This window comes from Sinohyriopsis cumingii, chromosome 2, assembly GCF_028554795.1.
Source record: "Sinohyriopsis cumingii isolate HCF-2022 chromosome 2, ASM2855479v2, whole genome shotgun sequence".
Lineage (NCBI taxonomy): Eukaryota > Metazoa > Mollusca > Bivalvia > Unionida > Unionidae > Sinohyriopsis > Sinohyriopsis cumingii.
This window is the reverse complement of record NC_142962.1, coordinates 93,316,497-93,336,427: the sequence shown is the minus strand read 5'-3', so window position 1 is coordinate 93,336,427 and position 19,931 is coordinate 93,316,497. Positions and strand designations below refer to the sequence as shown.

Below are 19,931 nucleotides of genomic sequence, written 5' to 3'. Positions count from 1 at the left end.
TTTGTTCCAGATCAGGTTTTTTTAATATGGATAGTTATAGTTTAGCATTGGCTGATCTCTAGAGATTACAATATATAAGGTAAATGTTGATGGCATTCATTTTTGCAATATCATGTTGTGACTGATAAATTGATAAGGTGTTAACAATTTGTGCTATACATGCAGCATCAAGATGAGATTAATTGGCATGTAGACAACATGTATGAATGTTTTTTTTTCTTCTTCTTTTCCTTTTTATTACTAGACAGTGCAACAGGTCATAAATAACCTGTTGATATCCCAGATTGAGTTACGGACCGAGGACTCACCAGATATTCGCCAGTTCTCCCATGAGCGGAAGGTGGAGAAAATTGTTATTCCACTTGGAGATGAATTAAGCAGTGTAAAAGTAACATACATAAAGGTAATAACAGTTGTACCTTTGTTGTACCTATAATTATGTTGACATTCAGGTAAATTATCTGGTTTTGATAAGGAAAATTGGTCAAAGAGACCAATATTGTCTAAAAGATCTAACAGGTCTCCAACCAGTCCACCTTCAAGAATCTATATGGAACAGCAAACATTTAACAACTTTACTTAATGAGACTGTACTTACTAAAAAATCACTTTATAAAACATTGTTTTGTGGGGCACTATAACCTATATCACATTTCCATGCTGTTGTCATTGGGAATCAAATATTAACGCAACAGCTGAAAATGGTAGCTTTTCCAAAAACATTTTCAATCTTTAGTACTTTATCACAAGCTAAAAGTAACAACTTAAAACAAATTTAATAAGTTACTGTTAGAATTTTTTAACAAAGTAAATATTATTCTAGTTCAGTTATACCTGTCTTGATAGACAAGCCCATCTGCCAGCACAAAGTGGTCGTTCAGGACAGGTGATCTCATTAATGATCATAACAGAAATATTGTGCCTTTCAATGAAGTAGCCTTTCATGAAAGGTGGTTTTCCAAAACAGTGGTTTTTCATGACAGTTGACTTTCTAAAACAGAGCTCTTTGAAGATGAGTTTTGCTGCAAAGTAGGTAGTCTTTATGCAATGCTAAATTTGCATTAATGTTTGTTGCAATTGGACATTTATCTTTATACATATGTGGTCTTATTTTATATGCGTGTTTGTCCCTGTAATCAGTTTAACTGCTTTATACAAGTCATCAGTGTACACATGAAGTAGTTTAAGTATTTCTTGAGTACAAACTTAAAGATCATTGAAATTGATGTTTCAGTAACAAATTCCCAATAGACATTATACTGAGCAACTTTAGAGAAATATTTATAATGAAAACAATATATCAGGCATCTTTGTGTTTCAGATACTGGAGGTTTTTGTAAGCAGATTAAAGAGACAAGGAGTGTTATATAACCGAGATACCACAAGCCTGTCTAAGTTTCAGATTTTGAAAGCTAGAGAGGCCTTTCGCCAGAATCCACCAGAGAGATTGCCGGTAAATTTAGACTTTGGAATGAATATTTCTTCTTGTTATGAATTGTATACATTCAGTTTTACTTAAGAATGGCAGGTGTTACTCAGTTTTTGGTCTTGCCAGTATAGGTATATAATGATGCATGGACAGGATTTTCCAGTGAGACAGTTCTTGTCAAATTAAGATTTTGTAGTCGTACATTATACGTATCTCCCAAATGAAATGTGGTTTCTCACCCTTCCTATTAGAACATTGCATCTTTCGACTCTTTGAAAATGTTCTTGCTTTGCACCCTAAAATAAGGTACTGTATGTACTCACTTATAAGACGAGTGAAATTGCAAATAACAAAGATCCTGATCTGCCATAGCATAATGTGCATGCATACCAGAGTATATGTTGTTTGTTCTGCTGTTTACTCCTAACAAACTGCACAGACCCATATCTGCCAGCACATTATGCAATGGCAGATCTGAGTCTGTAAAGTTTGCAGTTGAACTCAATTTATAAGCAATTATATATGGTTTCTGGTTTCTTCTGCTGGAATTATTTGTTATTGGATAAATTTATCACTTTTTAATTTGTCTTTTATATAAATCATTGGTTGTAAGCCATACAAATATTGAAAACTTTGTGACAGTAACTGAAATTCACGTCATGTGCTTGACAGTAATAGCTTGTATAAAAATGAATTATTTTTTCTCAAAAGTAATCCTTGTGATGATATATATTTCATGAATTCAATAAAAGATACAGAAGAAATATATGTGGTCTTAAATAATTTGAGCAAAGATGGAACTTTTGAAACCACACAAATTCATAAATAGTGCTACATGTGCACACACATGCAAAGTACCTAAACTTGGCACATTAAGTTATGCATTTCTTCTGGGCATGGATCACTCCTTTGGTCTAGTGGCTAGAGCATCCACCTCAATGCAGTTGGTCTTGGGTTAGAATCCTGGCTGAGTCATACCAAAGACTTATAAAAATGGTACTAACAGCTGCCTCGCTAGGTGCTCAGCATTAAGAGATTAGTGTTAGGAATGGTCGGCCTGGTGTCAAGATAATATGACTGGGTTGGACATGCGCTATGTCTGCAACATGATGCCTCAGTGCTAGACATCACTATAAACTGCCACATTGGTGACATCAAAGCGATATAACTGAAATTTTTTAAAATCTATGCTAAAAATCCAAATCACACACACATACTCACTCTCTCCCCCTCCCTCCCTCCCTCCCTCTCTCTCTCTCTCCTGGGCACATAATGATATACATTTTTTCCAACAGCTGTTTCTTTTTAATGAAACAAAGTTGGTATGATTTTGCTTTGCTCAACACCTAATTGGCTTAAATCAATTTGTAATGTAAAGAAAATTAAAACCCCATTCTGTTGCATTAGAAAACAAAATTCTCTTTATCCTTTTAAAGTTCAAAACTTTAAAAAAAATGTTAACTGTGGAACTATGACGAAGTATGAAACCTCCACACAGCCGAAAACTGTTCTACATCTGAAAAAGTCTCCAGTGCAAGAAGCAATTTACAAATAAAAACTATTGTATAAAAATCTGATTAAATGGTTAGCTTTTCAAAAGCATTTTATGTGTGGACATCTTTAAATAATTTGAACAATATGTGTAAAGATGAAAACATCAAATGTGGTTGCATTTTTCAAGTATTAATAGTGATTGCAACTCCGTTAACTCTTCACAGAACGAGATATGCATGTCCATGGTGTACCTGGAGGGTATGTCATTGCAGGTTCCTCCAGCAAAAGTGAACCTTTTCCCGTTGTTGTGCCCTCCACATTGATAACGGAAAGGAGCATACTGTTTTGCTACCATTTGCTTATCCACAGATTTGGATGTTTCTTTTTGTGAACATTTTTGTGATCTGGTTTGAATGAAACTCAATAAGCATATTTATATGCATATGTTATTGACCTATTTAAATTTTAACACCATTTAAACAATTATTTTCATGTTTTATCAGTCTTTTATACCTTTGAAATGTAATTCATGTTAAGCACTTACTCAGAAATTGCTTGACCAGTTCATATGTAGATGACCTGATTGAGTTTTGGTGTCCTTTTGTGAGTTCTTCAAATGTTTTTATTTTTGTTAAAAAGCGAGGGACATAGCATTGGCATGTCTATTTATCCATGAGTCCATCTGTCTCACTATCATACATTTTTGGTTTCCATTGTTTAACTTTAAAGTTATTTGACATTAATGGATAAAACTTAGTCTACTTGTGCATCATCTGTGTGCGTCTGTGTGTGTCTGTGTGTGTTGCACATCACATTGGGGTAGCCATCTTGAAGATCAAAGTCCCAGGTTTTCCTTTCTATCACACTTTCTTACATACTCAATAACTTGGACTCTGTTTGCAATTAAAGGATGAAATTTGAAATGCTTATACATCAACACGAGAAGGTGTGTCACATATGGCATTAGGGCAGGTCAAGGTCATGGTTCAGTATTTTTATTTTTATCACAGTATCCTATCTACTGAATAATTTTAAAGCCATTTGAGATTCAGGGATGAATTTTAATATTATTAGAAGGCATGTTGTGTACCACATTGGGGATGCCTGTTTACAAAAACTCATATATTTAAAATTTTCCACCACACTTTTCTTGCCACTCTTTAACTTTAAAGCCATTTGAGATTACAGAATGAAAACTGATATACTTATGTATCATGATTAGAAGTTGTGTTGTGTACCTTATTGAGGGTCCTATCTTCATGGGAATGTTCATGGGTCAGTATTTTATATTTTCATCACATTCCCTTCCACTCTATAACATTCAAGCAATTTTGAGATTAAGAGATGAAACATGGTGTATCATCATTAGAAGGTGTGTCATGTACCACATTTAGCTTCCTACCGTCAAAGTCAAGGTCACAGCTGAATATTTTATGTTTACCATCACAGTTCATTTAGTGTTGTTTGAGACTACAGTATACAACTTGGTTTTACCACATTGTGAGTCATATCTTTAAGGTCATGGCTTAGTATGTTATACTTTTCTCAATACTTTTTTTCATCCAGTCTTCAACTTTGGAGCTGTTTCAGATTAAGTAATGCAATTTGTATATATATATGTCATCATTAGTGTGTTGTGAACCACATTTCTGGTCTTAGCATTAATGTCAGTATCATGTTTGATATATGTTGATTTTTCTATTACAATTTTCCTTTTCATTATTTAAATTTCAAGCAATTTGAAATGAATGAATTAGACTTCATAACATCACAAAAAGGTATGCCTGAAGTGTGTTATGACTACAGCTCCTCAGTTATAGGAGTCCTGGGTAGAAGAGTACTCTAGTGTGTTATGTCTACAGCTCCTAGATTACAGGAGTCCTGGGTGGAAGAGTACTCTAAGTGTGTTATGACTACAGCTCCTCAGTTACAGGAGTTCTGGGTGGAAGAGTACTCTAAGTGTGTTATGACTACAGCTCCTAGATTACAGGAGTCCTGGGTGGAAGAGTACTCTAAGTGTGTTATGACTACAGCTCCTAGATTACAGGAGTCCTGGGTGGAAGAGTACTCTAAGTGTGTTATGACTACAGCTCCTAGATTACAGGAGTCCTGGGTGGAAGAGTACTCTAGTGTGTTATGTCTACAGCTCCTAAATTACAGGAGTCCTGGGTGGAAGAGTACTCTAAGAGTGTTATGACTACAGCTCCTAAATTACAGGAGTCCTGGGTAGAAGAGTACTCTAGTGTGTTATGTCTACAGCTCCTAAATTACAGGAGTCTTGGGTGCAAGAGTACTCTAGTGTGTCATGACTACAGCTCCTAAATTACAGGAGTCCTGGGTGGAAGAGTACTCTAAGTGTGTTATGACTACAGCTCCTAAATTACAGGAGTCCTGGGTGCAAGAGTACTCTAAGGTGCTCACATTTACTAGTGATTACTGACATCTTAGTTCTGTATGCCTGGGTTTGAGTCAATTTGGCCAGCATGGTTTTTCTTATCTGTAGCTTGCCATGGTTTGGTGGTTCTTCCTGGTGACTTCCTCTATCAGATATACTGGCCACCATGTATAGTCTATGATGTGCTGAAAAATGGCATTAAACCTACACAAGCAGCCAGTGTAAATTACATGAAAGATTGCTATCAAACTTCACACACACCTTCACTCTAGGGTTAGATTGGTCTTAAATGGAAGTGGTACTATTCAGACATCCAGTATGGCAGCCACAGCAGCAATTTTGAAAATCTTATTTTAGCTACTTCTCGAGAATGGATATCAACATTAGATTTTCACTGAAAGACGTCTTATGATGTCTAGTGTGTCATAAATGAAAATTGTAACAATCTGATTCCAATATAACCTTCATATTGTCCATCTTGAAAATCTTGTCATTGCTACTGTTTCTAGATCATAAGTCATATTGATATTGGATTTTCACCACCAGACTTCTTTCATGTCTTGTTGGTCTTAAATGACAGTGGTGCCACCTATACATTAAATATGGCTGCCACAGTGGCCATCTTGAAAATCTTTAAAGTGGTGCCATATCAACATAGGGATTTCACCAAAGACATTTTATGATATCTACTTGGTCCTGAATAAAAGTGGTGCCAATCTGGTGTTTGATATGACCACCACATTGGTCATACTAAAAATCTTGTAAGTTGTCTAAGTTTTTACTAAATGAAAATAATTTTGATTAGGTATCCAGTATAGCCACCTCAGCATACATCTTGGAAAATTTTGTTATTGCTACTTCTGCTAAATGGAAAATCATATTGACATGGGGTTTCACCCCAAATACTAAATATCATATTTAATTGGTCCTGAATGAAAATGGTGCCTATCTGACCTCAGATGTGGCTGCTTTAATGAACATATTGAAAATCTTTCACTAATTCTCCAGACTGGATGGTCATATGACAATGGGTTTTTAACCAAAAGTCTTCTAATGGTGTCTTGTTAGTCCTAAATGAATATCTTGCTAATCTTAAATCCAATATGGCTTCCACAGTGGCTAATTTGAAAATCTTATCACATAGGAATATCAGATGGTTTAAACTCTCAGCACTTAAAAAGAAGAAATAGTCGTATCTTGAATTTCTGGAAAATTAGAACATTAGTCCATTTGAGGGATTCTGGTTTTTTTCCCCCCTGCTTTATATCATAGAAGCTGTTTGAGGTAAAGGGATAAACTATAATATACATTTGTGCTTCTTTGTTTCAAATCCCATGTATTACAATCAAGGTTTTATCTTCAAAGTCAGGGGCATAGTTCATTGTTTTTTTATAGATCTTTCTTGCATTTTTCATATAATGCCCCTTAAGATAAGGCACTGCAATGGTTAGTTTCAATGTCTGCCCAGAAACTTCACAGATCAATCTAAAAGTCATAATTAAGTTTCGTTATTGTGAACTTTTATGACCTCAACATGGTAGGCAGAGGAAGAAAAAAAACTGAATTTTCTTGTTTCTTTTTTATTTTGAACTCAATTTTTTTTACTGGAATGCATTGGGATCATAATTTGTTTTGTAAACACAAATATTGTGTTTTTCAACCAAAAAATATTGGTTTAAAATAAACTTTACTAGAGGTTTAAAGCCACAATTAATTATTCTGGTATATGGGATAAGTATTATCAGTTGGTTTTTCAAAAGCATACTGTACCATTCTTGTCAATGGTCCCCACCCCCCAGTGATCATTTCTAACTTATTTGGTAATATATAATGATTTTCATCTGTCTGGCAATCCACAGGAAAGACATTTACTATTTTTTGATGGCATTGTTTTATATTTATATTCCCTGACTTTGTGGCATATTATATACCACAGCCACACCTTCAGCCAAAGTCAAGGTTACATCAGGGGAAAATATAAATCAATGGCTAACATAATTCTGTCATGGTACAAACTTTTAATCAATGAAAATATTTTCAAGATGCTCTCATCATTTATACATCATTACTAGATGCAGTGTCATATGTCACAGCCATGCCTTCTGTCTGAAGGTCAAGATTAGCTTTATCTGGGTCAAGTTCACACAAAAGGAAAATAAACTCATTTACTTTTATCCTTGTCAGGTCTGTAGGTATACTTGATCCAGTTGTAGAATCATCATTGGGGAGATGTAACTATGATGTATGTTTAATGTACAAAATATTTTCTTTAAATCTTATCCAGATTGTATTGTCTACAAGATTTTCAGGTTAGGAGTAATGGTATACCCTGACTTTACAATTGTTTGCTCATACAGCATAGTTTGTTATACAACATGTGAACAACTTATTTATTGAAAGCTAATATGGTACACACTGTCTGACTCTGTAGATTAGCATAGCTTAAGTTTAATTGCTCACCTTCACAGAATTAATATCCATCCATCAGTGTGGCCTGCTTTTATGATTAGCTTATAACTTTAAAAGGACTTTGGCACTTGAAAAAATGTTGTTGTGAGATTTATTGAAGCAAAATCTGCTCAACTTCACCACTTCATTTGGATTCCTTGCTCAACTTCCTCCTCATGATTTGCATGTTAAATTAAGGTTTCTTTAGTTGGATTAATTTACAGAGATCTCTCCATCGCTATGGCATAGTGTCCATTCTCTTTTACCAAATATAGTTTGAATTACTAATAACATCATCAAACTTTATGATCTTTCTAAAGGTAGTAATAGAGTATAGAGCCACTGTTGAAGTTTCTTTGAGTCCCTTCATTACAGTAATCATTTTGTCATCCATGTGCATGTCCATCCATTGGTATGTCCATACCTCAGTGTTGAAGTTTTCCCCTTAGGTAAATAGAGGCAAGCTCAATAAAAAGGAGGTCTCATGTATTTTCAGAGACAGCATTATGGTGCAGTGGAAGGAGACTTTGCCCTGGCCATGAGTTTGTACCATGGTTATGAGCTCCTACAGCTGCATGGTGCACGTTCCCTTTATACCTTTCTGGATGGCATTGTGAATGGGGAGAAAGGGTATGGCAGGACTCGTGCTGAACTGATGAGAAACTCAGACTTCAATGATTTACTGGAGATGCTTGCCCAAAAGTTCACCCCAGCACCCAGGTACAAGTCTTAAGAGCTAGAAAAACCCATGTTAGCTTACAAATGCTTGGTTGATACCACTGTGAAAAATCCTTGAAGTTGAGAGGCTGCTATTAAAATGCTTTGATTTAAAAAAAACGTTAGTTTTATCCAAGAAAAGTATGTATTTGTTGAAAAACTTGCCTGAATTTCTGAGAAAAACGCTTTGAACTTATCCAAAGAAATACAAAAGTTTAAAATTGACAGAAGTTATCACTTTTTAAATTGATGATATTGTCATTGATATATTGTCCAAAATAAAATAAGTGAAATGGGATACAATTGAGTGTACATATATTTGAAATGCATTTGGAACTTTTTCATGTACAGTCTCAGATATGTATTCTAAGTTTGCATTTATTGCATCATTCCTTTAAAAGGATAAAGCATATTCTAAAGCATGGTTTTCCATTTTTGAGAGTGATAAAGAAAACTCTTGCTTTTGTGTTTTGTCTAATTAAAAGTTTGCTTTAATACAATAGCAAATGCATAAAATAGATAAAATGTGCATTGAATTAAAATGAATAAGAACATAACTGCAGCTGTAGTAAAACGTTAAGTACTGGTGATGATACCATCATATCAGTGGCAGTTTTTATGTATGTTTGAGGAAAACAATGTCAGGGCTTACAAGGAGTGAAAAACTGTGTAAGTGGATGGAAAACTGACTCTGGATTATCATGCTTTTGACTGGAAATGCAGCAGCAGCCTAAAATAATAGTTTGAAATTCATTCATGAAATTCTTTTGTATTTTGTTACATTTTTATTTATGATTCATTGTTCTCTATTTTGCATTTGCTCTCCCCTTTTTTATTTTGTGTTAATTCACTATTGTTTGCATTCATTCTGCAGTCTTTTTGTATTAAATTCTCATTTCATTTGTAAAATTACCATTTTCAGGGTCTGTACTGAAAATAATAACTTAAAAGTTGTCTGACATGAGCAGTTTACTGCACTTACTCACCAAGTCAAACTGCATAAACCCAGATTTACCATAGCATAATACACAGGTGGATCTGGGTCTGTGCAATTTGTTAAGAGTAATCAGGGCTTGAAAAGTTTCATTGACTATTTGCCTTGCAGGGTAGGTGACTTGAAACTAATACTTAGCCAGCATCAACTTTGCTCATCCTACCTTGTAGATGAAACAATCTGTGTCCAAAAATAAAATAAAAAAAATCATCCATTTGGATGATCATCTTTAAAAAGTGACTTTCCGTTTGTCAACCACCACTCGTAAATACAAGTGAACAAGTGGAATTTTCAAGCCCTGATTAAAAAAGTATGAATGGACATTTTGTTTTTATTGAACCCGGTTTCTGGATAAATTAGAAAAAAAATTGAATGATACCACTTAAATAACTTCATTCTCCGTCCAGATCAATTAAATATTAACTACAACATAGCATATGACATGTCTTGACATTGTCTGAGACATGTTCATTATCTTTCTAACCATGTTATCAGGTTAAATATCAAAGGTTTTATACTGCAGGTATCTTGCAAACATGTTAAATTAGACATTTAAGAAAATGTTTTTTTTTTTAACCAGATTTGGTACATTGGAGTTTATAAAGAATATCAGAGGTGGTTTGAAGACTCAGCAGTTGATAAGAGGTGAAGGATAGAAGAATGTAATTGTAATTTTGTAATAAGTCATTTTTTGGAATTTAAAGTTTCTTTAACTCTTGCCCATATACACCTCTCCCTCGATAACTCGCACACAATGGGGTCCACAAACATAGACCACACTATAAATGAGGCACGAGTTACCGGGGGACCTCCAAGGATTGGAGGAAAAAAAATCACTTTGACATCATGAAAACTGGGGGAGGGGGAACGCTGCTAGAGAACTGGGCTGTTTAATGACTGAATCCTCATTTTACAATCACGTCGATAATGATTTTTAATAATGTGCTTTTTCTAATGAAGTTGTTCGTTATTCTGTTAAAATAACATTTTCTTTCTTCAAAATATCCAACATATGAAAGATCGTTCCAACTGGTTTGAACAACCATCACGTGTACGCGAAAAATCTGTGTATTACGTCACTGCTTTTTGTTTTCTTGATGAGTCTGGTTCCCATAGTGGTGTTTAATAGTATCTTGCCAAATTGGTAGTCCACAATTTGGGAACTAGACTAACTGTTGATACACCACCAAACAAGATTCCTTTTTTTCAAAAACACACGACATTTTTTCGTGACACGTCTACGTCGAAACTCAATATTTTATTGTTCAGTTAGTACAATGTTAATGTCGTGATTTCAGTGAAAGTAATAATAAAATTTCTTATCATCCCTGTGGATATCTCTAAATGCCAGTTCAAGAATTCTCTGAAATTCGCTTGCCCACAATGGTCCGTATTTGTGAAATCAAGCTCGATATTTTACGAAGTATTCATTTCACTTGGCTGCCTTATCATCTTTGATCACAGTTATGAAAGAGTCGGTTAATTTAAGGTAGTTTCTGTTACATACACAATAACGTTTATTACAGTGTTCAATTGATCAAATGAAGCGAGTTCATATGACCGAGGCCGCTAGATTTTAAGTTAGTCCGATTTTTGTGCCTTTTAACTTTTCTTTTATTCCACCTCTTTTTTTTATATTCAAAAGACATAATTAACATGATAATACAAAGGAGGCCAGCTTTTAATTCAGTGCAACATTGCAACAAATACTTCCGCAATTCAGTTATCAAAACACGGTCGGCACTTAATTAGGTTCTCAGAGAAACGCTCGCAGACATAGCTGTTATGGTAGATTGACGCATTTTACTTTTAATTACAAGAGGACACATTGCATTTATGATGATTACACTTAAAAGGAACTAAAAGATGGAACTAGAACACAAATTTCAATTGATAAAAAAGTTATTTAATTTGTATTTATTTATTAAAGTACTGCCTCCATTCGGCGTAAGTGACATTTTCATTGATCTAAATTTCCTTACATATCGTTAATTGTGGGGTACTAGGAATGTTGTTTGGAAAGAAAATTGTAAAAAAATTGTATGAGCGATACATCAAAGTTTCCGTTACCAATTTTGATCGCGATTTTCTTCAAGTTCAACAAATAGAAATACATTTTTGGGGTATTTTCGGGTTTAAAAAATGGGATCCACGCCTGACACCGCGTTATAAGCGGGCTCGCGAGTTATCAGGGCGTGAGTTATTGAGGAAGTGATGTACTCCCATTGCCACCTTGGTACCTGTGTTAGTCTTCACTTGTGAAATGGCAAGTCATGTTCACTTCACCCAAAACCTAGTGGATATTTGTGTTATTTTCATTCCATACATTGAGAATACTGTTATATTTTTTTTAAGTATTAAGGATTATTCTGCAGGTGGTATTATATTATTGTTTTAATTTTTGACTATAATTATGTAAAAAAAATTCACCTATGTGAACTTTAGTGTTCTCTGACTGCATGGCTCACCACATCTGCACTGTGTTAGAATGTGTTCATTTTTGTGTTTGTACACTTTATTTTTTACCTCAGGTATATTGAGTGTCTGATATTGAACACAGTTTACTATAAAAATCGTTTTAACATTAGTTTGATTTAATACACATTTCAACGTAAGCCCTAATGAGTTTTTTACCAACATATTTGACAGAGAAATGGTTACAAACTGAAATGATTTTGGAATCATAATCCTGATTGTATTTAAGCAAGAAAAATGTATGCATTTCCATTTTTTTTCTCTTTCAATATTACTCTGTTGGTTTAGAGTCAACCATGATGACTAAGTATGCTAAATGCAAGCATGCAGCCAGTGGGAAATCTCATGACTTGTGTCTCACATGTAAAAAGTGTTCATTGTTGGCTGTGTGTTCAGTTTGTCAGAGAATACATGGTCGACAGTTCTGAGGAAAACGGCAAGAAAAGGAGTAATGTGAGAAATCAAAGGGCTGAGAGTACTAATTTCTTGCACATACGAAATCAAAGAACTGAGGAATTGATGTTTTTGGCAAGCCTTGTCAGGGACACTGCTACATCTGAATAATTTCTATATTTTTGGGGGGAGTTTCCACCAATTAATATTAGGCAGCTCAAATAAGTCCCCCCACATGTCTGAGCATGGCCTTTGGCCCTTTATGTCCGGTTGCATGGGGTTAATAAATTACTTGAATGACCATTTCTCTGTCCTTCTGTCAGCCTGCTTTGGGCAAGAATTTCTATACTCTATGGGAGTTTCCACCCAATTCTAGACATGCCAAGTAGCATAAGTCTCCCCACATGTCCCAGCAAGGTCTCTGGCTGTGTAAGTCCAGTTGCAGGAGGTTTAATATTGAACGAGCCATGCCATCCAACCACACCTCAGTTTTTATACCATCTTGGCTGCCGACCATACCATCCAGCCTTCCAGATCTTGGCCCATACTGTCTACCCACATTTTGTATTTTATGATGTATCAGCTAACGACAGTACCATCCAGTTGTCTGGTTTTTGGTCATTACCATTCATTGACTATGGCTTTTGTTTCATATCATCCCATGCCTTGTCAAGTAGAGCCATGGATCATTCACATTGCTGAAGATCAGATAGGGTGGGCTGATTATAGCTTTACGGCAGCAATACAGGAATTTGTGGAGTATTGCTTTACTTGGAAAATCTGCCACATTCCCATGTTTTTACACTTTTGTACTGGACAAGGCCTTGTTTGGCTGAGGCCAACTCTGCAGTCAGGGTAGGTAACTCCATTCAACTCTTACCTATTCTTCTAACATGTTATTATCCCAAGTCCTCCGACAGTTACATCCCAGGAAGAGCTGCTTCACTAGTAACTGATGAATGAGTGAATTTGGCACCAGCCCTTCTTTACTTATGGAGACCACATCTAATTACCATTTTAGTAAGCAAATAACAGTTTAGCACTTTTATGGCTAAAACAAGCCAAAAGATATGGTTAATGTCTTCCTTTGCTTGGGATTTCATATTATGCTTAGGATAAGTATTATCAAAGAAACAGATTTGACTCCCATGTATGTTTTCCATTTTTCTTTTCTATCAAAATATTTATATAGACATTGTAGAATTTAAAACTTTTGAATATTTTTACTCTAACTAGTCGTCATCCACTTCTTTATTGTTACAACCAGCTTTTAAAACTTGGTTTATAAATAGATTTGTGAGTTATCAGGGTCACGATTAACAAGTGTGGTTATATAACAAAATTGATATGTACATTAGGAATCCCATCTTAAAATACAGATGATATTCCAAAACAACTGTCTTTGCAAAGTCAGGCTTTTATTGAAAGATGTGTAAAAAGACTTCATAGAACTCATTCCAGGTGAATATTTTAAGCACTTTTATTCAGATCTTTTGATGATTGGAGAGGTATTAAAGTTTATGTCTCAGTACCTGGGGTCAAATCGTACAGACATGCGCACATATTTTTTAAAAGAAAAACTTGAGTAAATAATTATATGTAAGAAAGACGTTATGATAATATCGAATAATCTTAGGCTTTGTACAGTAAATTGTATTCCTCCACAATTTTATGAGTTGGATAGGTCAGTATAGTTATCTCATCTTTATTTGTTGGGTGTCATTTCAATCTACAGTTGGATTAAATTCAATAAAGGTAGCCAGATCGACCAGTTACAAAATGTGTAAAACTTTTCATGATGGTTAAATCATGGAGACCTGGTATTGTAGTAGCTTTGTAAAAATGCATATTAAGTAAGAAAGGTCAATGGGAAATTTCCAAAGGAGACCAATGTTTATTGATTTTCAAATTTTAATTGTTTTCCATTAGATATTTGCCTTTGTAACCCAGTGTTGAGTACAGACATTGTCTGCCATCAAGAGTAACACTCCCTCTTCCACTGTTTCCACCATTAGAAAGTAACAATCCCTTCTACACTGTGTCTACCACCATAGCCTTATACTCCCTCCTCCATTGTTTCTGTTACCAGAGAGTAACACTCCCTCCTCCAATGTGTCCACTCTCAGATAGTGAAACTCCTACCTCCACTGTGTCCACCATCAGAGGTATATCAACATATTTAAATACCAACAAAAATTTCTTTCTTTTTTGTTGTGGTTGTTGTTGTAGGGTTTAATGCCATTTTTCAGCACACGATAGGCTATACATGGCGGCCAGTATTCATGGTGGAGGAAGAACCCGGGAAAACCCCAGAAAGAACCACCGACCCATGAGAAGCTACCGGCAAGCTTTCTCACATACCCACATTGGCTGAATCCAAGACTCGAACCCACGCAGACAGAGGTGAGATGGCAGTGATCCGTAACGGAAAGCGCTTTAGACCACTCGGCCACTCGGGGCCCCCTCTTTCTTTTTTGTGCTTAATGACAAAAATATATCTTTGGATCTTTCATTTTTTACAGCCAGAGGAGTTCTATATCAAGTTCAGCAAGCAAGGAGAAGAAACCATTTGTTACTGGTCACCCTAAAATGGAGAAGCTGCAGGAAATTGTCCTTGATCATTTCAAGAACTTTGCAAATGATGGTAAGGCCTCACATGTATAATGTCAACTTCCAAAATCTTCCTATACCAGGGATAGATATTTTCTTGCATGTCAGTGCAAGAAATGTGTCCATTTCAGACACTGGATGTTTTGAAACTTTGGGAAATTTAAATAAATTTTAGTAGTCAGTGTAATTTACTATTAAAATGAACTAGTTTTTAAAATGAACTAGTTTACATGTTCTCTCCAAGGATGTTTTCTGTTTCCAATGTTATTTGTATTTGACAGGTTCACCGTTGATATACTGCTGTTTATATTTCAAATAGATTCATCAATGCTGGCACAGATTAAAAGGCTTCTTTGTTAAACATGTCTTAAAATTCATTCATGGACAGATTTTTATTGTTTCAGGAAAATTCAATCTGTGTATATTCTCAGACAATAAAAATGTGTTCACTGAAGAGTATTATTACTGCCACAAGGCCCAGACATGGTTGTAAGTGAGGCACCTCATCAGAATAATATTAGTGATGTAGATAAAAAGGAACCAGATTGCACTAATACCAAGCATTTAAGTTAAGCTTAAGTAGAACAGTGGAAAGCAAACACCCTTCAGTAAGTGGACATGTTGGAAAATTGAAACATTTTATGGATTTGGTTACTTACTGTATGTTCGCATAGGGAGAAAAAAGATGTCTTAAGGGAAGAATATAGATCATCCAGAGGCAGTTGTATTACATTTTTTTTATAATACCATGGTATGTAACCTCTCAGTATATACTGTGTACCATGCTAGTGTACATTCCCTTAAGCATCAAAAAGCTGGGTCACAGAGACTGAAGCCAATATGACTTGTGTAACTGATACCTTGAGCAAACTCTGTAAATGATTTGTATTTGAGATAATAAAGAGATATATTGATTTGGGAATTAAAATATCAAAGATAGGTCACAATGTCTCCAAGAAGGAAAACATTGTTTTCTGCATTGTTTATTAAGTTCTTTATCCACTACTTTCACCAGATTTTGTAGATGGCTTGCATTTGAGACAAGGAATACACATATTCAATTGGGATCAAAAAGTTAAAAAGGCTAGATCACTGTGACTGAAAGAAGGAAAATTGATTTTCACAAAACTAAGTTCTGTACCATATGCCTTGACTAAACTTAATAGATGGTTTGCATTAGAGATGAGGATGAGACCTATTCAGTTAAATGGCGTAAAGATCAGAGGTCAGAATCAAAGGGACTCCCAAAACGGAAAACTGTACACAAAATAGCATAAGTTTTATGCTACAAACCATGATCAAATTGTGTGGATGCATTTGAGACTAGAAAGGCACCTATCAGTTTTAGGATCAATAGGTCAGACGACAAAGTTTCAGAGACAGAAAAATAGTTTCTGCAAAATAAATTGGAGTTTAGGAAGGTCGCTGAGACTGAGAGAAGAAATATTGTTCAGCGAAGATTTTTTATTTCTGTGTCATTTGTCTTGACCAAATTTTGTGTTTGGATTGCATATAAGACAAAGAAGACACCCATTGGTTTTAGATTCAAAAGCTAAAGTATCCAACCAGTAAAGGTTTTGCTTGTTAAAAAAGTAAATCATTGTGAAAAGACAGATAGGTAGACACTAGTACAATATGTTGGTTAGGTGGCGCTCTACAGTTTCATATTTTGCATAGGGTTAGAATTTTTAAAAAAAAGAATTTCCCTGGCTTTTCTCAATGGTTATGCAGGCTATTTAAAAAGATATTGTGTATCTTAGGTATAGTTCAAAGATCCTATTAATTCCCTTTATTTTGGTGTATGATTGATGGGTGTAATATGGGTTTTACAGCTTGGTCTTACTTCAAATGAGCACCTTTCAAAAAAGTGCTAACTCCATTTAGTCATTTTCACTTCATGAACTTTAGAGGTAAATTGTATAAAAAAAAGACCTGATAACTTTACTACATTTTATATATTTGGTAATTCATTCATTGCACTTTCAGAGGCTGGTATTGTCCAGTTTGGCAAAATTCGTTTTCCCTATTTTGATAGCTGCTATGGATAGTGTACTTTAGACTAATTCAGGCTGATTTTTTTAACACAAGGGAGCAGTCATTTAAGTTAGCAGTGTGCTTTGATCATGTGCAATTTCCAAAAGTACAATATCCAAAGAAATGTCATCCACATTACATTAAAGTAGCATAGAGGTATGCCAACATTCTCTCCACTGTGCATGTTTTAAATGCAAACAACTTCACCTTACATACATCACTCTCAAAAGTACATAATAACTGGTGAACATAGGTATTATTATTGTATGATTTAACTTTGATTGTATGGTTGAAACATTTAAGTTACAAGCATCAAAACAGTCCTTTGGAACAATTCTCCTGTATTTCACCCCACAGAACAGTATTTATTAGTGTCAGAGTCTCTAACAAGTCCAGCCCCCTCCCCTTTATGATAAAAGTGAGCTATTTTAAAAATGCACATAACTTTTTGTCAACATAGCAACCAATGTTATGCTGAAAAACAGGAACATGAAACAAGCCAGAATTATTCCTGAGATGTCAACAATAAATTTTACAGTTTGAAAAGGGATGGAACAGATGAGGTTCGTAAAGGTCAAAGGTCAGAGGCTAAAATATTTGCCTATTGTTTAATATGGAAGAAGTAAATTTGCTTTGTCATCATTTACTTTTTAATTTCATTGCAAATAAATGAAAAGAAACATTTTCACTATATATTTCATTTACTTGATGCAATATTTTTAAATTTAAGTTAACTCTGTTCCTATATTCTAAGACTTCTAAATTCCCCATAATTAAGGTCACTACTCACACAAACATGCCTCATGGCAAATTATGTAAACAAGAGCAAAATGAGCATAATTATCTTATTTTCATGCTTGACATCAGTATTAATGTACCATTTTATTCAGAACATCATATATAATGTTATGAAAATAAGAAAAAAATTGCATACATTTTAATATTTGTTTTAAGGTGGCACTCTACAGTTTCATATTTTGCATAGAGTTAGAATTTTAAAGAAAAAGAATTTCCCTGGTGTTCCTCACTGGTTATACTGGCCATTTAAGAAAGACCTTGTATATCTTAAGTATAGTTCAAAGAAAACTTTAATTTCCTTTATTTTGGTGTATGATTGATGGGTTTAATATGGGTTACAGAGAATACAGCTTGGCCTTACTCCAGATGTGCGCCTTTCAAAAAAGTGCTACCACCACTTGGTCATTTTCACTTCCTGTACTTCAGAGGTAAATTGTATAAAAAAAAGAGCCAATAATTTTTTTTTACATTTTATATATTTGGTAATTCATTCATTGCACTTTCAGAAGCTGGTATTGTCTAGTCTGGCAAAATTAATTTTCCCCATTTTAATAGCTGCTATGGATAGTGTACTTTAAACTAATTCAGGCTGATTTTTTTACCACAAGGGAGCAGTCATTTAAGTTAGCAGTGTGCTTAGATCATGTACAATTTCCAAAAGTGTAATACCCAAAGAAGTGTCAGCCACATTACATAAAAGTAGCATAGAGGTATGCCAACATTCTCTCCACCGTGCATGTTTTAAATGCAAACAACTTCAACTTACCTTACATACATCACTCTCTCAAAAGTACATAATAAATGGTGAGTGCCCCCTTAGTTGGTTGAATGTTTGGTTATTGTCTATGGAACAGCAGCACATTAAAGACTTCTGCAAAGGCATTAAAAATAAGATGTATTGACTTGAGACAAACCATATCATATTACTTGGGGATGGTCTTGGCAAGATTCACACCTGTAACTCAGATTGTGAATTGCACACACTGACCATTGCAGCTCCCACTATTACCATAGATCATTATTTTTTTTAAAGATACTGTTTTATGCTGGACTCATTTTATTTATTTATTTTCAGAAAAGAAAGGAGTAGCCACTAGAATAATGATTTTCTCACAGTACAGAGACAGTGTCAAAGAGATCACTGACATGTTAAACCAGCATTACCCACTAGTCAAAGTAATGAGTTTCATTGGTCAGTCTTCAGCTGGAAAAAGCACAAAAGGTTTTACACAGAAAGAACAACTAAAGGTGAGGTACAGACAGATCCTATGTACAGGTTAGAAGACTATTGTAAACAGTATATAAAAAAAAAAACTTTTGTTTTCAGTTTCATCTACATTATTAACTATTATTTGGCAATTTATTTAGAAGACTAAATGTTTTTCCTGCGATTTTAATTTATTTGCTCTATTCACAAAACACACAAATGTACAGTGAAAGTATAAGTGGCCTTATGTAAAGAAACTTGCTTTGTTTTTTCATTAGTTGTATTAAAAGTGAAAAATGTTGTGGACTAAATACCAAATGAGTGTTTACTCCAGTTTGCACAGTGGTTCAGGCCCTTGCTAGATGTAATGAATCTTGGTCTGAAAAGAGCAATTGAATGAAAATCATGATATTTATTTGCTGCAAGCTAAATGAAACCTGTAGATTTTATTTGAAAAGCTGTCTGATTATGATTTCTAGGTGAACTGCCACAGTCAAGAAATACTATGTGACTTTTTCCTCTTAGGGGTCGTCCATTAATTATGTCAACAAAATGGGGGGAGGGGGTTTGAAGAAGTTTGACAATTGTTGACATGGGGAGGGGGGGAGTTCAAGATAAATTGACGTCAACAGTGTTATTTTTTACAGTAAATTTAATAAATCAAAAAATAGGAAATTAGTCGGTGCGTTGGTATGGCACACACTCGCTCGCCCGTCAACAGCCCACAGATTTCCATCTCTTTTCTTCAGTCAGTCTTTGAAAGTTGATAACATGCTACCTCGATCGGCAAAGGCATTCAGAATTCTTCCATATCTATATTGTCCTTCCATTCAGTTGTTGTTGCTTGAACGCATCTGCAAAATCTGTCACCTCTATGTTGCTTCACAAGTCATGTTGAAGAAGCATGTTCAACAGCACCGACAACACGATCTTGGGT

The 19,931-nt window shown here is 34.8% G+C and overlaps 1 protein-coding gene across 1 annotated transcript in view; it reads left to right on the top strand.

Annotated features, from left to right (window-relative positions):
* Positions 1-19,931, top strand: part of LOC149805381 (uncharacterized) — a 68,437-nt gene that overhangs the window by 16,421 nt on the left and 32,085 nt on the right. The window contains exons 4-8 of the mRNA XM_089949857.1: positions 245-403; positions 1,322-1,453; positions 8,263-8,486; positions 14,868-14,989; positions 18,863-19,035. Of these exons, the coding sequence (XP_089805983.1) occupies positions 245-403; positions 1,322-1,453; positions 8,263-8,486; positions 14,868-14,989; positions 18,863-19,035 (810 nt within the window). The remainder of the gene's footprint in view (positions 1-244; positions 404-1,321; positions 1,454-8,262; positions 8,487-14,867; positions 14,990-18,862; positions 19,036-19,931) is intronic.